The 16,514-nt window shown below is 37.2% G+C and overlaps 1 protein-coding gene across 7 annotated transcripts in view; it reads left to right on the forward strand.

Annotated features, from left to right (window-relative positions):
• The first annotated feature begins 1,616 nt into the window (after window positions 1-1,616).
• Window positions 1,617-16,514, forward strand: part of LOC135757447 (poly(rC)-binding protein 2-like) — a 26,224-nt gene continuing 11,326 nt past the window's right edge. For 4 of the 7 annotated variants that reach the window (XM_065271978.2, XM_065271982.2, XM_073812703.1 and 1 more), the window contains exons 1-4: window positions 1,617-1,733; window positions 14,697-14,729; window positions 15,229-15,340; window positions 15,446-15,542. In XM_065271978.2, coding sequence (XP_065128050.1) covers window positions 14,698-14,729; window positions 15,229-15,340; window positions 15,446-15,542 — 241 coding nt within the window. In that variant the 5' untranslated portion in view covers window positions 1,617-1,733; window position 14,697. Of the gene's footprint in view, window positions 1,734-4,619; window positions 4,702-14,696; window positions 14,730-15,228; window positions 15,341-15,445; window positions 15,543-16,343 lie in introns of those variants that run through there. The other 3 variants (XM_065271979.1, XM_073812704.1, XM_073812705.1) reach the window with 3 other exon arrangements.

A 16,514-nucleotide genomic window follows, 5' to 3' on the forward strand; every position in this document is an offset into this window, starting at 1 on the left:
TACGAGGAGTCAGACTGGCATATGATGAGCAAATGTGTGTAACACATGTGATGCATTTATCTAGTGATACCACTACCAGTCTTAAATGTATAACTGATGATGACAAAGTTTTTTTCCTCTGCATAATCATAGGAACCCAGGCAGTAGCGTCGTTTCACTGTTTCCATCACCTGATTCTCAGATTTGCAGCAAAAATGTGATTTTCCCATTTATTGGAATGCTGTGCAAGCATTTTAGTAACTGTGTTAAATAAATAAGTTTTTACTTTGACAATAAATGTATTGCTTGTTTATATTTTTACAGGTTGTACCTTGCAGCCATCCATTACAATGTCACCAAGCCGTAACAAAAGCAGGAGAGGGAAAGTACAAGGTTATGTTCCCAAAGTCTACTGTAGGCAGTAATGTTTTTATTTCAAATATATTTACAAATAAAAACTTAATGTATGAAGCAGGGAAATAAATGATCGAAACAAAAGATTTATTGACTGCAATATTTACTACAGTTATGTGGAGGATGTGATCAGGCTTGTGTTTGATGAGGTATTTGAAGATAAGCTGAAGGAAATCCCGATTCCTATGGACCTGGCATCACAGTTTGAGAGACCTTCAAAGGAGGACGTGATTGCATGCCATCTTCAGTGCAGGGGTCGTCTGAAGCCAACATATTGACCAGTCTGATCAGGAAGCTCCAAGCGTATCTGAGAACAACACACGACGGGATGATAACCTTATAGTGTCGTCTTAGATAGCACCAGCTGACAAAGCTTTGAAATGCCATTTATCTGTATAGATAGCTGAAAGAAGTGAATTAAGCATTTTTTGAAAGAAGAGCACAATATGGTTACTATGTTTATTTGTATATTGTTTTAAATATATAATTGTAATAAATAAGAGTATATTTTCTTCAAGTTACATCTTTTGTTCTTTTGGGTACTTTGTTATGCTACTTAAGTGGTATTAGTTATGTAATGTAATAAAACTTATAAACACTTACTCTAGTGTCCTGCACCTCAAAGGCCCATAGTCGGTACAATAGCACTTACAACACATTTAATAATTATATACATAATATTTACTGTCGTTTCTGTTGTAAAGTATATTTGATTGTATTGTAAATTGTTTTGTAAATTGTGATGTCCGTCTACCCACTGTTATCTGTTCGTTGTTGTCTTAAAATGGTAAAAAAAAATATATATATACATTTATACAGGATTGTAACAACATTTTTGGGTGAACTATCCAATTAAGACATTTTATAGCTTCTGTTATTATTATACCATATTTAAAGAAACACTGTCACTACTGTATGTCCAAAGCTGGATCATTGATCAGCCCAATGGGGTCAATACCTTTAAAAGCTTTCGGTGGCCTTATGTCCATTCATTATCCTATCCATGTCCACTTTTATTGAAGTGTCATTTAAGGAAAAAAATCATCAAACTGAGTTATGTTGCTTTTATATATATATAAAATGATAAATATATACATATATAAATATATACATATACAAATACATATACATATACATATATATATATATATATATATATATAAATATATATATATATATATATATATATATATATATATATATATATATATATATATATATATCGGCGATGACAGGAAGTGACGTCATTTCGCACATGCGCGGAACCGATCGTTTTGCTATAAGTACGACCTGTATAAACGTCCTCGCGAATCTCCAGCCCTTCTCGGAGCACGCATCAGGTAAGATTTGAGCGCTTTCACGAGCTCTAATCGCCCCCGTCTCATCTCAGATGAAATTTCAGACTCGTTAAACATTTATTATGTAAACGTGTCGGTTAAATTTGGCAAAAAAAAACCTAGTAAACGCGCGTTAAGCGGTTATTTGATGTTTACGCAGTCCTATTAATTTGAACGAGGCTCAAGAAGTCAAGATAATATCGCGTGCACGCTATTCTTGAGCAGCCCTAGAGGTCGAGCAGGGCCGTGCAGAGACCATTGGAGGGGCAGGTGCTCAAAGAATAAAAAGGGCACTTTGCTCGCTGACACGCAAGCACACAACTGAAACAAATAATAAAGTAATACAGAATAGAAAGACGATTTTAAGTCTAATGTTTTTGTTTGTTTTCCTTGCAAATAGAGTGAGACAGAAAAATCTATATATACAGAGTTTTATATCTATATATTTATGCATTTAGCAGCAGCTTTTATCCAAAACGACTTACAGTGCATTACATTTTGTGTTTGTGTGTGTCAACAGTATATGCAGTTAATATATTATTACGTTTACAGGCTTGTGTTTTTGTTGTCATATTTAAAATATAATTCTATTCTAATCCTGTTCGAAATTTGTATACAAAGAGAGTAGCCTACATATTTTAGCTTTTGAATCGTGTTTGTGTTGTGTTTTTGCACACTTTGATGCCTTGATGACAGGGAAATAAAATAATGACATTCATCTTTCCTTTCATTCATTTCATGAAGCCTCTAGTACTTTCTTTATTTTCAGGTAAACTAACTGGTTGCAAAGCTGGAGAGGTTTTGAATGAGTTAATAATTTAGCACAAGTATGGCTATATTACCCAACATCAGCTCACATTGTCTATTATCAAAGGCGAGTCCAGGAATTGTAAATTCAATGTGATACAAAAATTGAGTGTTTTTTACCGTATTTATCGGATCTTGCTTTTCCAACAAACTCCGCGTGACAGGTGGATGACATTAGAACAGCGCGAGAGCGTTTTGAAATCAAATCCTCCGTATGATTTCCCGAATATTTCTCGCGGTACTTTGATGTCATGTGCGTTTCGGTTCTTGCATTGCTGCGTGAAGTTGAGAGAACGACCCTGCCTTTGTCTCATTCATTGTTTTTATATGGGAAGAATGTTTTATTTTCAGCGTGAGAACTGGCTGAAATGCGTGTGTCTCACGCCGAATGCATGAGACTTGAGAGCCCTGTGTTTGCATCTAACGTTCTAGAGATGTTAATACACATAGACAGCAATAAACAAAAGCTGTGCATGCTCTCCTCACGTCGTTCTTGTAAAATAATAATAATAAGTAAGGTTAACATTAAGCATACCGCTTAGGTTCAATGCCGGCTGGAGGGGGATCCTCCCTGTTCTGCGCACCGTGTCGTGCATGTGTGGGCGCGCCGCTAGCGCTGTGAACTAGTGATCGTCCCTAAAGAGATTGTCCAATGAAAGGTCAATACGTCATCATGTGACTAATTTTATCTACGGCTAAATTATTTTTATTAATTTTACTAATAGTTAGATTGGGCAGGCCTTCACAAAAGGGCATTTAATTTAAAAAAAAATGCCTTGACAAAAAGGGCACTTTGGTCATTCAGGGGTAAAGGGGCAGGTGCTTGGGCACCCGCCGCCCCCCCCTCTGCACGTGCCTGAGGTCGAGCGTGGATTAAAACGATCAAAATTCAAGAGAGAGCGGTGATTTGTGATAATGTATGAAAAACGTACTACTGACTAAAAGTGATAGTACTACTGCTGCAATAAACAAAACCATATAAAAGGCCGGAAAGTCATTTTAAATGGATTAAATGCTTTCATGCAGCAGTTAAATTCAAATCTACGATTTACGATCAAATATGAAACTGTTGGGACCTCGTCGGAAATGATAGCATAGTAGTCAGTTTTGCTTTCAAATAACTCAACAGCGCATTCAGCCACCCGAGTTCAATACCCGTCTCATAGTTTTCTTCCATTTTGCTTCGAATTTCTTTTATTCTTTATATACTGTTCTAATATAACACAAATTTTAAAAAGACAACCTGTAAGCTATTATAATACCATGTATACATTATAAATTAAAAACAAGCCAGTACGGCCCTGTATATGTTTAAAATATACTATGTAACTTATATGATACATATTTAGCTGAGGAATGATTAAAAAAAACTTTAAATTTAACAGTTGTTTTTTTGAATGTGGGGCACATTTAAAAAGGGGTTTTTAAGATTGTAATTTGTTTTATCATAGATCAAGGTCAGTTTATTTATATAGCACCTTTCCAATAGCCCTAAGGCTAGCCAAAGTGCTTCACGTAAAGGAGAAAATAAAATGCAATGTACGAAAACTAATTCATAATAATGTGTGTAATTCATTGGTCTAAACATTTCAGAGGCTTATCACATACCATATAATTAAACACTGTCTATATTGTATTAATTATTATTGTAACAAATTATGTTAAATTTAGTATATAAGTTTATTTTTACACTGATGTCAGAGAGTCAGCTGTAATATCATGGCATTTACAGTTCAGTGTTAGTAAAAGTCTAGTTAACCAAAATCTGAGGCTTAGCCTGGCAGTTAGCCTGCCGTGGACCAGGCTAGTTTCTAAGTATACGTTGCCATAGTTCCTGAGTTCCAACATTTTCAAGTTTGTTTAATGAAACCAAATCGACTGACTAAGTCTGACTTCACAAAATAAGCCTGGCTTATTTCGTAATCTTGTTTTAGGAATAGCCCTTTGGTCTTGAAATATGTGCGTATTTGTAAATGCTTAAAAAGTTGGCTGCCTGCAAGTAGTACCCTCTGAAAGGTATTTTTGGCTTTTTTTAATTTGAAAATTAAATGCTAATATAAATTATTTCATTTTTATTTTCAGTGTGATGAAGCATCATTCATGCCAAATTGAAAAATAAAATGCAATTGATGATTTGACATTTCATTTTCAATACAATCTCGAGGTAAGACTGACAATATTAAAATTAAAAGGCAAATGTGAAAAAGAGGCATTTTATTAAAGGACAAGTTCGATATTTTACACTTAAAGCCCTGTTTTCAGATTGTTTATGATGAAATAGAACGGTTTTGACTGAAATTTGGACATATGATGCTGTCCCGAAAATTTTGGGGTGTTTCTTGTATCATCTCACACCTCTTAATGGGTGTATAGGTGCACTGGAACAATCCTTCCTAAAATGCATTAAACTTTCGTTTACAAAGACGTGAAACTCACCGAGCGGTCAGGGCTGTTCACTGATATGTTCACACAAAAATCACTGCAAAAGATTCTTTCCAACAGGTGTTTTAGCATTTGTTGTAAACTTGTGGACATATTTTTCTAAACGCCTTACACCCGTACATTCTTCCCCTGAGAGCTTGAATAATAAACACTCCAGCCCCACTGGCGATAATCCGCCTTTGCCAATCGAGCTTTGAACCGGTTCACGGAACAAAAACGAAAAACAGAAACGTTTGATGTTTTGCAAGGAACCGAAACAAAACCAGAAACTTTCAAAAAATATGTTCCGGAACAGAAATGTTTATTGAAGATAATGGTAACCGGTTAATAACGTTATTTTTTCTGTTCTTTGACAAGATTTCTGTGTAATATGACTAGGTGAAGTTCACTTCTGGTTGTCGCTGACTCATCGGAGAAATGAGAAGCTTGCCACCAGCAAGTGCAGTGTTTCTATCTGCAGCGCCTCAACAGCGTTCGTTGCCTCCTAGTGTTGGGCGATATGCCCTATTTTCAGATCGTCCTATCGTCAGCCTGTGAGATCGGCTATACACGATATCGGGGGGCGGGGCAGTAGTTTACTCATTTTTTTATTTTATTTATTACTCATTATAACAAAGTATTTGAACTCTGCGGTCCTCCATGTAGTTTCTTTTTCGCGTAAATGTCAACAGTCACGGATGTTACTGACAGAAGGCGGCTGATCGAGTGCATCATGAGTGACTTAACAAAAGGTTAGCATAACCACACATACCCGTTCTGGTGCGAGTCTGTCCGAGCTCTCTCCCTACCTATGATGCAATATGCCTGTGCATGTGTTCTGTAGTAACAATAAATTATTCAACGTTTCAACAAGTTGCGTTTGGAGAAGTGCGTTTCTATCCACGGAAAACAATGTTTCTGGTGAGTTGTGCAAAACCTTCCTATTTCTTTAGACAATAGTCCCTTTCACACATACAGTCTTTACTGGTAATTTACTGGTAAATTGCAGTTAACATGTCATGTGTTAACAGAACCTTTCCGGTAAATCGGTGCTCCCAATTTATCAGACAGGTTGTAAGATTACCAGTAATTTACCGGTAAGCGCTGTGTGTGAATGAAAAATATAGGATTACCGGCATTTAGAATGGACGATGTCAGACCGCGCTGACAGATAGGGCCAATAAGAGTTTTTTTATACAGGTGACGCGTTACCCCCGAACTGTTTATGGACGTTTCCACACACATGCTGCTTAAAAGTCGAGCACAACTGAAGTTAACATCGACATTTCTTCACCAAAGTTGTTTAAAAAGGCTTACCGTCTATTTGCCATATTGCCGACGTCCTTAGCACACCATCTGTGAAGCCTAATGTGCAAACGCAGGTTGACGCCGCCTCACGCAATTTGTTTGGTCATGAGCAACTTTGCGACCGTTTGCCACAGATGTGAAAACAACAAAATGCTTACCGTGGATATTAAGTCATAACCCGCCATTGTTCACAAATACGACACGGAGCTCGCCGGCCGTGCGCCACAGGTAACTTCTGCTTTCTCTCCGAGTTTACCAGTATTTTGATACTGATGTGTGAATGATGTCTTACTGGTAAAAAGACGGAACGTCACTGCATGTGTTAACAGCACATTTTTGTATTTGCTGGTAAATTCATTCTGGTAAATTCATGGTAATTAAACAGAATTACTGTGTGAAAGAGGCTAATGTTAAACTCTGCATATTCTTTTTACAGTTTTTCAGGTTGTTATTCTATGAAATATATTGTACAAAAATGGGTTATAGGTAAGCGATGACTCACTAAAAAACGTTGGGTTAAGATTAATGGGTTACGTATGGACCAACCCAATTCTGGGTTTTTAACTCTTTGGGTTGATTTTTTTTTTTATCCCATCTGTTAGGTAGAAATAACTTTTTGGTTGGGTTGAAACAACCTAATGTTTAGTTAATGTTTTTAAAGCTGTACGAAATGTTTCAAAATATCATCTTATTTTTGTGAAATTTTAGTGGTTTAAATTGTTTTCATACCTTTTATTGTACCTTTCAAAGATTTAATCGAGAAGGTATATGTGTTGTCCATGAACAATAAAAGAGTACATAGCCCTACACAAACAATCAAATTTCTGATTAAAAATAAGTAGAGCTCTATAAAATCTGTTTTGATTTTTTCCCAAATTCTGTTTTAAGTTTTGGCAATTACTTTTTTACCCTTTACTGTTATTCTAGTCATAAAAAGAGTGTGCCGTTAATGATTAAAATGTACACGAATACAATAGGAATGACCTTATTGAGGTAAAATTTTTTCACATTCCCTGTTTGCATTAGGGCTGCTCGATTGTAGGAAAAACAATCAACTTCATGTTGTTTTTCAGTGCTCTATTCGCCAAATGTATCTTAATCGACTACAGTATGAGACACAGTAGCGCAACTCTCGCTATAGACCCTTTTACAGTTGGTAAACATTGTGACGTATTTGTGTGGGCGGGGCTTAGCTGGAGGCAGAAAGAGCCGCAGAGGCTATGTTGACAAGCTTAAACGAGCATGTTTTAGGAGGGATTTATTAAACATGGATGCAGAATTAGTTTCGGATCTGTCCGAATATGTACAGTCACTGATTCTGCGGGACCGTGACAGGTATTTTTGTAAATTAACTCTTGCGATTTTAACCAGGTTTTAGATATTTCATAGACAACATATGAATTACTTTCAGGTGGATTTGGGTAATTTTGTCTAGGCTTACTGTCTTATGTAACTTATCACTGGGCTTACTATGATTAGCAATGTGGATTATTTTAAGAGACTATTCAAACGATGGCATACACATCTATCGCTGTATGTTTGTTTAACATTTAAGCTAAACAATAGCGCGGTTGGCGACTTTTCACCAATAAAACAGAAACTTGCTGATTTGTACTAGATAAAACCAACACAACAGTACATATGCATAGATTATTTTACCTGATATGAAGTGTGCACTGCAAACACGAGTATTATTTATGATCGTCTCCGTCTAGTCTGTGCGCCGTATTGCATTCAACCACAATTGTCTTCTTGATATCTGTGAAGAAATGTCTGCCGGGATCCGGTAAAACTTTATTTTTGAACCAAAAGTGCTGTTCCTTCTAATCTGGCAGCCAAAAACACAACGAGATGACATTTTAAAGTCAAAAACTCAAACTTTTAGCGCGCCGGCTATGAGTTCCTACTTATTTTTTGCCTCCAGCTAGAGCGGTGACGTCACAGTGACGTGGGCTGTAAAAGGGTCTATAGTTTACACATTAGGAGTTCTGATCTTTGAAGGGCATATAGGGTTGATCACGTCATGTTTGACTGAAGCTTGACTGGACATATTCAGCAGAATGCATGTCTGTGTGTACAGAAAGCTGCTCACTGTAGCCCCTTTTTCAGTTATATTGTTTATGAAACTCTTTTGAAATGCGTGCAAAAGATCAACTTTCCCTATTTAAGTTTGCGTATTAATCCGCGAATCGCATGCGAGCCGAACTGTGGGTCATGATACGTACCGATCACGGATCAACTGCGATCTGTCACGGCACTTTCTATGACTTACTTTCAGTTTCATATGCGCCAGTTTGCGTGTTGGCTTGATGAATAGATCACTCATCTGTCTTGAGGCGTGTTGGAGTAGAGTCATCATATCTGGCTATAACATTTTTAGGGCTGCACGATTTGGAGAAAAAATTTGAATTATGATTCTTCTGATCCAAATTGCGATTCGCGGTTTAAAGTGTGATTTTGGTTTTTTTCCTAGAGGTTTTTTTCGTCCCAGGGAGAGTCAGCCAACTTTGGCTTAACTTAGCACTTTACTGTATAAGCTACATTATTAATGTGCTCACTTGTACGGTTTAACCTTAGCCGCTATTTTACTGCTTATATTATCTATTGATTTTCTGTGTTCTCCTCTACATCTTCTCATGTAAAGCTGCTTTGCAACAATTAACACTTGTGAAAAGTGCTTTATAAATAAAATTGAATTGAATTGATTTATTAGTATATAATAAACGAGCTAAATCCAGGTTTGTTGTGGTGGTTTTAACAGCACCAAAGAAAGATGCTGTTCTACTGTTTATTTAAAACCTCTTAAACATTGTACCAAGGTGTCTGATGGACTTTGCTCTTCTGCAGACACACTTTTTTTAATCAAAGAACATTAAAAGAATACAATTTAACAATTTAATTAGTTTTATTTAAAATAACATATAGGGCTATAGGCCAATGTATTTTGACTGTCACTACAACAATGCTTCTGACAAGCAAATGTTTAGTTTTTTCTTTTAATCATAAGACTATACTCATCTTCTTTTACTTTTCAGGCATCTGTAATATATACATTTATGTTAGTTATTAGAATCTATGATTTAACATTAGCAAAAATACAAATAAAACACTGCACATTCCTCACTGTACGATTTTAAATGTGGAGCTGCAGAAGTTTGTTCAGTTAAGAGTAAGGAGTGATTTAAATTTCTGGTGTGTAATGAACATTTCTGACACAGAAAGCACCAGGTTACTGTCTGTCACTTTAAGACACAAGACTGCTTTAATATACTGATAAACATCCAGCTGCTTATGTTCACTTAGACAAAGAAACTTAGTTTAGTGATCACGCGTGTGCTGACTACTCGCTGTGTGCGCGCTTCATGAACCCTCCTGCCTGCAAATATACTTTTAAAGCGGTGCCGGTGCGGATGTGCGCATGCAAGTATACTGTACCTCTTTCGTCTGCTGTGTTTTAATGACATTCCGCGCTGTGCAGTTAATTCCATTTATATGCTTGGATTTCGTGATTCCGTCCGTGTTTTCCGCATCGCAGAAATCATATGGCCGTACACTTTGTTGGGGAGTTGAACTGCTGCTCGTGCTCATGTTTTCCAAATAGCGTTATTTGACGTTCAGTCAGCACCTCAGTGTTAATGCCCTCTATTGGTTTAAACTGCATCAAACGTACAATGCGCATGAAGCGAACTGTCAAAAACTGCGTACTAGGGCTGTGTATCCCCAACAATTCCCAGATACGATACGTATCCCGATACAAGGGTCCCGATACGATGCGAATCACGATACAATACTATTTTGAATTACATTTTTGTTCAGAATTTAGTAACTATTATTATTATTATTATTATTATTATTATTATTATTTTTATTATTTGTTTATTGTAGATTGAATAAGCAGTGTTGTAACAGTTGTGTTTTTGCCATTCATTTATTAGCTATTAGAAATATTTAAAATCCCAGAGTTAGTACTTAACTTATGTTTTTTTAAAAGCATATTTATAAAGTGCCTTACTCTTGTCTCTCATTATTCTACATCTATGAATATATCTATAAACATGCAGTCAGACTTAATACTATTTAATAGAAATCAGATTGTTAATGTGACAGTTATAGTTTGAAGTAGCCCTGTATCTCTTCTCTAGACATACACTTTTCACATGCAAGTCTTTGTCGTGTTTCTTCTCAAATGCGTTAGTACTGTTTTATAAGAGCATGGCTAATAAAGCCCTTTGCAGTAGTATAGGCTAAGATATCTGCGCTTTCATACTGAACTCATTGACTTTAATGCGCGCGAGAGCGAGAGAGCGCGCGTACGCGGCTCACTATGCAGACACGTGCGCCAGCGAGACAGACACGCAAAGTGAAAGCATACCCCGCCACCTTTAACTCTACATACTCCGCGGGACACATGCGTCCTTTCCATATGGATCACGGATCAACAGCAATTCGTCACGTTACTTTCAAAAGTACATCCGAATCGATACGGAAGGTGCTGTATCGATGCGCGCATCGTCAGGCGTCTATGACGATGTATCGTCGTATAGATATTTTGAACACCGCACTACTGCGTACTAGATGATTGTCATATTTGATAGTTCTGAATCGAAATAACCGCAGCTCTTGCGATGCAAAAATCACATCCAATCAAATCGCGATTTCGGTTTAAAAACGATTAATCGTGCAGGCCTACTCTCTAGGGGTGTGCATTGGCACTGAAAGAAGGAGGTGCAACACTGAAATCTGTATTTCTCCTGTCTCAGCAGAAACTGAGGAAATGATGCACGACCATTCAAAAACATGCCTGGGGTTCTAGGTATACAAAGCTTAATGCAAATGGATGAAGTGTCCCTTTAATGACTCGCCCTCATGTCGTTCATGACCTCCGTTCATCTTCGTAAACACAGTTTAAGATGTTTTAGATTTAGTCCAAGAGCTTTCTGACCCTCCATTGAAAATGTATGTACAGTTTACTGTCCATGTCCAAAAAGGTCATGAAAACATCATTAAAGTAGTCCATGTGACATCAGTGGGTCAGTTAGAACATGTTGAAACATAGAAAATACATCTTGGTCCAAAAATAACAAGTTACGACTTCATTCACCACTGCCTTACCTGCGGATTTAAAACTATACAAATGATTGATGTGGATTAATTTCATATGTATAAGTGCTGAATTATCTGAATATTTCGTTCAGTGACCCGCTGACTTCTATGGGTAACCAGCTTGTTTAAAGGGGACATTCCAGATGTTTTTAAGATATTAAATAAATCTTTGATGTCCCCAGAGTACATATGTGAAGTTTTAGATCAAAATACCCTATAGGTAATTTATTGTGGCATGTTAAAATAGGCACTTTATGGGGCTGAGCAAAAATGCACCGTTTTTGTGTGTATCCCTTTAAATCCAAACGAGCTGCTCAGGTGGGCGGAGTCTCAAGCGCTCGCGCTGTAGACATGACAGAGCATAGAGACAGAGCGCAGTTATGCAAATTTGAAAACCAAGCCCACCGGGGGGAAAGCAATCCAACCGTCTCCATTGACTTTGTATTGCGAGAAGCCGCCTCCTTGTCATTTCTGGCTTATAACAAAAACTGAATAATGCCTAAGAGCTGCTGTGTGACCATATGTACAGCTAACAAGCCAAAGAACCCAGAAATACGTTTTTATAAGCTGTAGAGCTGTAAAACCCAGTCTTTAAGGAGAATAAAGTGGATCGCCGACTACGTTTCCACCTACTGGACGCAGTTCTGCTAATAGAAGTACTATGAAAAGTTGCCTGTATCCATTTTTGTGTCTTTAAACGCTCGTTTTTTTGAGGTCGACAGCTTATAAAAACGTATTTACAGATTAAACTTAAAAACAGAATAATAGCTAAAAGCTGGTGTTTGACAAGGTGTACAGCTAACAAGCCAAAAAAAAACAAATACGTTTTTATAAGCTGTCGACTTTAAAAAACGAGCGTTTAAAGACACAGAAATGGATACAGGCAACTTTTCATAGTACTACTATTAGTAAAACTGCATCCAGTAGGAGGAAACGTAGTCAGCGATCCACTTTATTCTCTTTAAAGAATGGGGTTTTACGGCTCGACAGCTTATAAAAACTTATTTCTGGGTTCTTTGGCTTGTTAGCTGTAGATATTGTCACACAGCAGCTTTTAGTCATTATTCAGTTTTTTGTTATAAGCCAGAAATGACAAGGAGGCGGCTTCTCGCAATACAAAGTCAATGGAGACGGTTGGATTGCTTCCCCCCCGGTGGGCGTGGTTTTCAGGTTATGACGCGCTGCGCTCTGTCTCTATCAGGGAGATTTTCTCACGAAAGAAGTTAGTGAGCGATGTTAAGCATTATATATTTGAACAAGTTTAAAAAGTCAATCATCTGTTTTATGCATACTAAATACATGTTTATCAGCAGATGGGGAACATTGTGGAATAAAAATAAAGACTTTTAGGTCTCATCGTCCTGCCAGTGTTTTAAACCGGCACAATGATTTTCAGCATGTTACCACAAACACTCAGAAGTTTACTTTCTAACCAAACCACACAAGCACATTTGAATGATATGTAATAAAACAATACGTTTAATGCTTAAACTTTAGAGAAACAGATCAAATGACATGTTTAAGTTTATTGTGATTGAACACATTCGCGTTTCTGTCAGTCTCTCACTCTCTATCTATCTTGTAACTCCTCGTATTCATTTGAAACTTGAGAGAAACATTAAACAACACATTTAGATTTATGCTTATTGTGTATGATAGTGAATACGCGTTGTTCACTCACTCTGTCTCGTGCAGTACATTAATCCTCATATAAATTCATATAAACCTCAGAGAAACATATTAAACAATATACTTGATGAAAGTGAACCGTTGCGTTGCTCGCTCTCTCGTTGGTTCGCTCACTCGCTCTCTCTCTTGCACTAAGATAACATTTATTCTTTAGAACGTTAATTCAATCTTTAGAAAGATTATTAAAACTACTAGTTAGGCAAGGCAAGTTTATTTGTATAGCACATTTCATACACAGAGGTCATTCAAAGTGCTTTACATAGAAATGAGAAAACAATATATGAAAAGGAAAAACAGAAAATGTAAAAATAATAGATACACAATAAAATCACAATAAAAACAAAGATACATGAGAATTTAGAATAACAATTAAAGAGAAAAAAAGTCGTTTTAATAAAAACAGTTTAAAATTTTAAAAAGAATAAAACAGAAGTAAAAGTGACTTGAGTTAAAAGTGCAGTCAGTGTGAAGCAGCACAGTGCTCATTCAGTAAATGCAGAGTTAAACAGATGCGTTTTTAATCTAGATAACCCCCTAACCCTTATCTTATCTTTTCTTATCTTAAATGCAGACGCACCTTGTTTTGAGTTAACCCTTGGTATTTCTTACTGACCTGATCCTAATGATCTGAGTAATGTTTTAGGTTTATATTCAGTTAGCATATATGTCATGTATTTGGGTCCTAAGCCATGAAGTGATTTATAAACGAGTAACAATACTTTAAAATCTATTCTATATGTAATCGGGTCCTTAAACTGGCTTCCTGTTACAAGATTAAAAGTTATAAGATTGTAGGCTCCTGTTTGTGTTTGAGGGAATACAAACGCGTCGTGCTGTCAGTCATTCTTTCTCTCCGTCTCTCGCACTCGCTTCATGGTTGGATAGCGCAGTTGAAGGGGCGGTATCTTTATAATAAGATCCCTTAGCTACGTCATGCGGGGAGCGAAATTGCATGACCTATTTATTCACATGCTTGCAGAGAGAGCCTTACCAAAACAAAGTTACAGGGTTGCTATTTTTCTTGTTTTCTGGGTTGGTAAATGCACTGGGGACCCGATTATAGCACTTATAAAAAAGGAAAAAGTCTGATTTTCATGGAATGTCCCCTTTAAACCCTTGCATTACACGATGAGACTTTACAGTGTTAAACTTGTGAACGGTCAATAGCTTATTTTTCCATTTAAATATGAGATGTGGTGTGTGTCTGTAACAAAGCTGGTGAATACCAGGGTCTTGTAAAGCAGATTTGTAATTTTGGTAATAAATGCCAATGCAAAAAATAAATGTCAGTAATTCTGTGTGTTTCAAGTGTTTGTATGTTAGATACTGCATGAGAACATGGAAGGACTCACAATTACTATTAAATTGCTCGTGCATGGAAAATAAGTGGGCTGCATCATTGGGAAGGTGGGTTTGAATATAACAGGCAGCTCGCTCACTCGTAGCATTGAGTTTTAATGTTTTGCAGTGTCAGCCTCACTATTTAATGACTTTATGTGTATAAAATTGCACAATTATAAAATCAATCTCCTCCACTTGCAGAATGTCTCTCAGCCAATCAGAATGAAGCATTCAGCAGTGTTGTGTAAGTGATGAGTTCATGTGTCCAGCTTATTTTAATGCACTTCTATCTTGCAGAATGGTGAAACCATGCAGAAGCTCCGTAAGGAGGTGAGATCCCCCATCAATCCTTTTTGCTTTTCAGTGATTGAAACTCTTGGTCTGTGTAAAACTGTTTATCTGTGATTTCATTGTCTTTGCAGAGCGGTGCTCTTATTAGTATTTCTTTAGGCTGCCCGGAGCGCATCGTGATTAGTGGTCGAAACGACTCGGTCTTTGAAGCTGTGGCAATAATTATTGATCAGATTGAGAAGATACCGTTACAGTCACATTCATTAAACGCATTGCGTTGTTGACCGTAGCGCGTCCTCATAGAAAATAGACACGCATCTCTGTAAAGGCAGAGAGAGAAATCCAAATCTGCATGTCGCACATGAGCAACGGGTTGAAAAAATGCTCGCACTACGTAAAATATTGTCTCCAATTGTAGCAGCATTCAGGATCCCAATGATGACAAAAGTAAACAGAAAGATCGGTTTATGAGATCTGCAAATTTAGCAAGTACCGATCAAGTCATTTAATGCCATTTTTCGTCCAATACCATCCACAGGGTCATGGAATCAAGTGCGGCAAAAGGGACGCCCCCGGTCATTATCGTGCCATCCACCCAGTGTGGCTTCATTATTGGCAAGGGCGGTTGTAAGATGAAAGAGATCATGAAGGTAAGCGTGGATATAATCTTAGCCTCAACACTTCATGTTAGAAGTGAAAGTTCAAGTTTCATTATGCTCTTCTGTCTGTGTGTTGTCATCTGGGCTCACATAAAGGTGGACATGGATATGCAGCCCAACTCTACAGAGAGAGCCGTTAATATCGCTGTGACTCCAGACGTGTGTCCAACAGATCTGTGTGGTCATGTTGGAGGTACATGATAGTTCTCTAGGAAGTGTCTTGGTTTTTTCAGACTTTTGTAACTCCAGTTACAAAAGTTATTAAATTATAATTCTTTTTCATACTGAAGCCCTAAATATAGTTATTTAATGGTCAATGAATCAGCTAATGAGAAGAGAGTTGCGTTCGACCAATGATGTGTCTGAATTCTGTTTGGCGCATCGCTTGCTTCCGGGTTCCTCTCACACACGTGAGAGTCGGGTAGTCTGCACGTGCGACAGAAAGAGAGCAGATGTAGATGAGGGATTCCAGAGAAATTTGAGGAATAAGTTACTTGAATACTGAGCTTTTACTCAATATTGAGAGAAATGGAGACTAAAACCCTCTTCAGAGTAACGGTTGAACGATTTGAAATTGACTTTTGTTTTTGTTGCCTATGGACTTGGTCTTCATTCCTCTTGCGCCTGTGGGGGTGTTGGTTTACACACGATATGGGAAGCCAAATTATCTTTTAATGTAGCCAGCGCATTACTCGTCGTAATTATATTTTTACTAATAAGAATGAAATTAAAGAGCTCTACAATTGAATTTTTAGTAACAATTGAATTACAGAGCTCTGCAATTACACATCTTTAATGTGTATTTTTACTAGTAATAAATCAATTAAAGGCCAACAAGACGGAACCGCGCCATCCCCGTACCAACCCAAGTCCTTTCAGTTTTAGGATTTTTTGCAACCGGGACATACCAGCAGTAAATGGGCGACAAGTAACTAACTGTACTTTTTGTAAGGCAAACCTTATTGATTTTGACATTCCTATTCATTTGTCATAGGTCTGGGATTTTACAGCCATCCCTACTGCCATAATTCCTTACACTGTCGGAGAACAGGCCAATATTAAAAGGCAATTTGCAGCAATGTCCGGTTTCCCCAATGTAATCGGTGCAATTGACTGCACTCATATTGCTACAAGGGCTCCATATGTAGATTAATTCATTTATGTG

This window comes from Paramisgurnus dabryanus, chromosome 19, assembly GCF_030506205.2.
Source record: "Paramisgurnus dabryanus chromosome 19, PD_genome_1.1, whole genome shotgun sequence".
In the NCBI taxonomy this organism is placed as follows: domain Eukaryota; kingdom Metazoa; phylum Chordata; class Actinopteri; order Cypriniformes; family Cobitidae; genus Paramisgurnus; species Paramisgurnus dabryanus.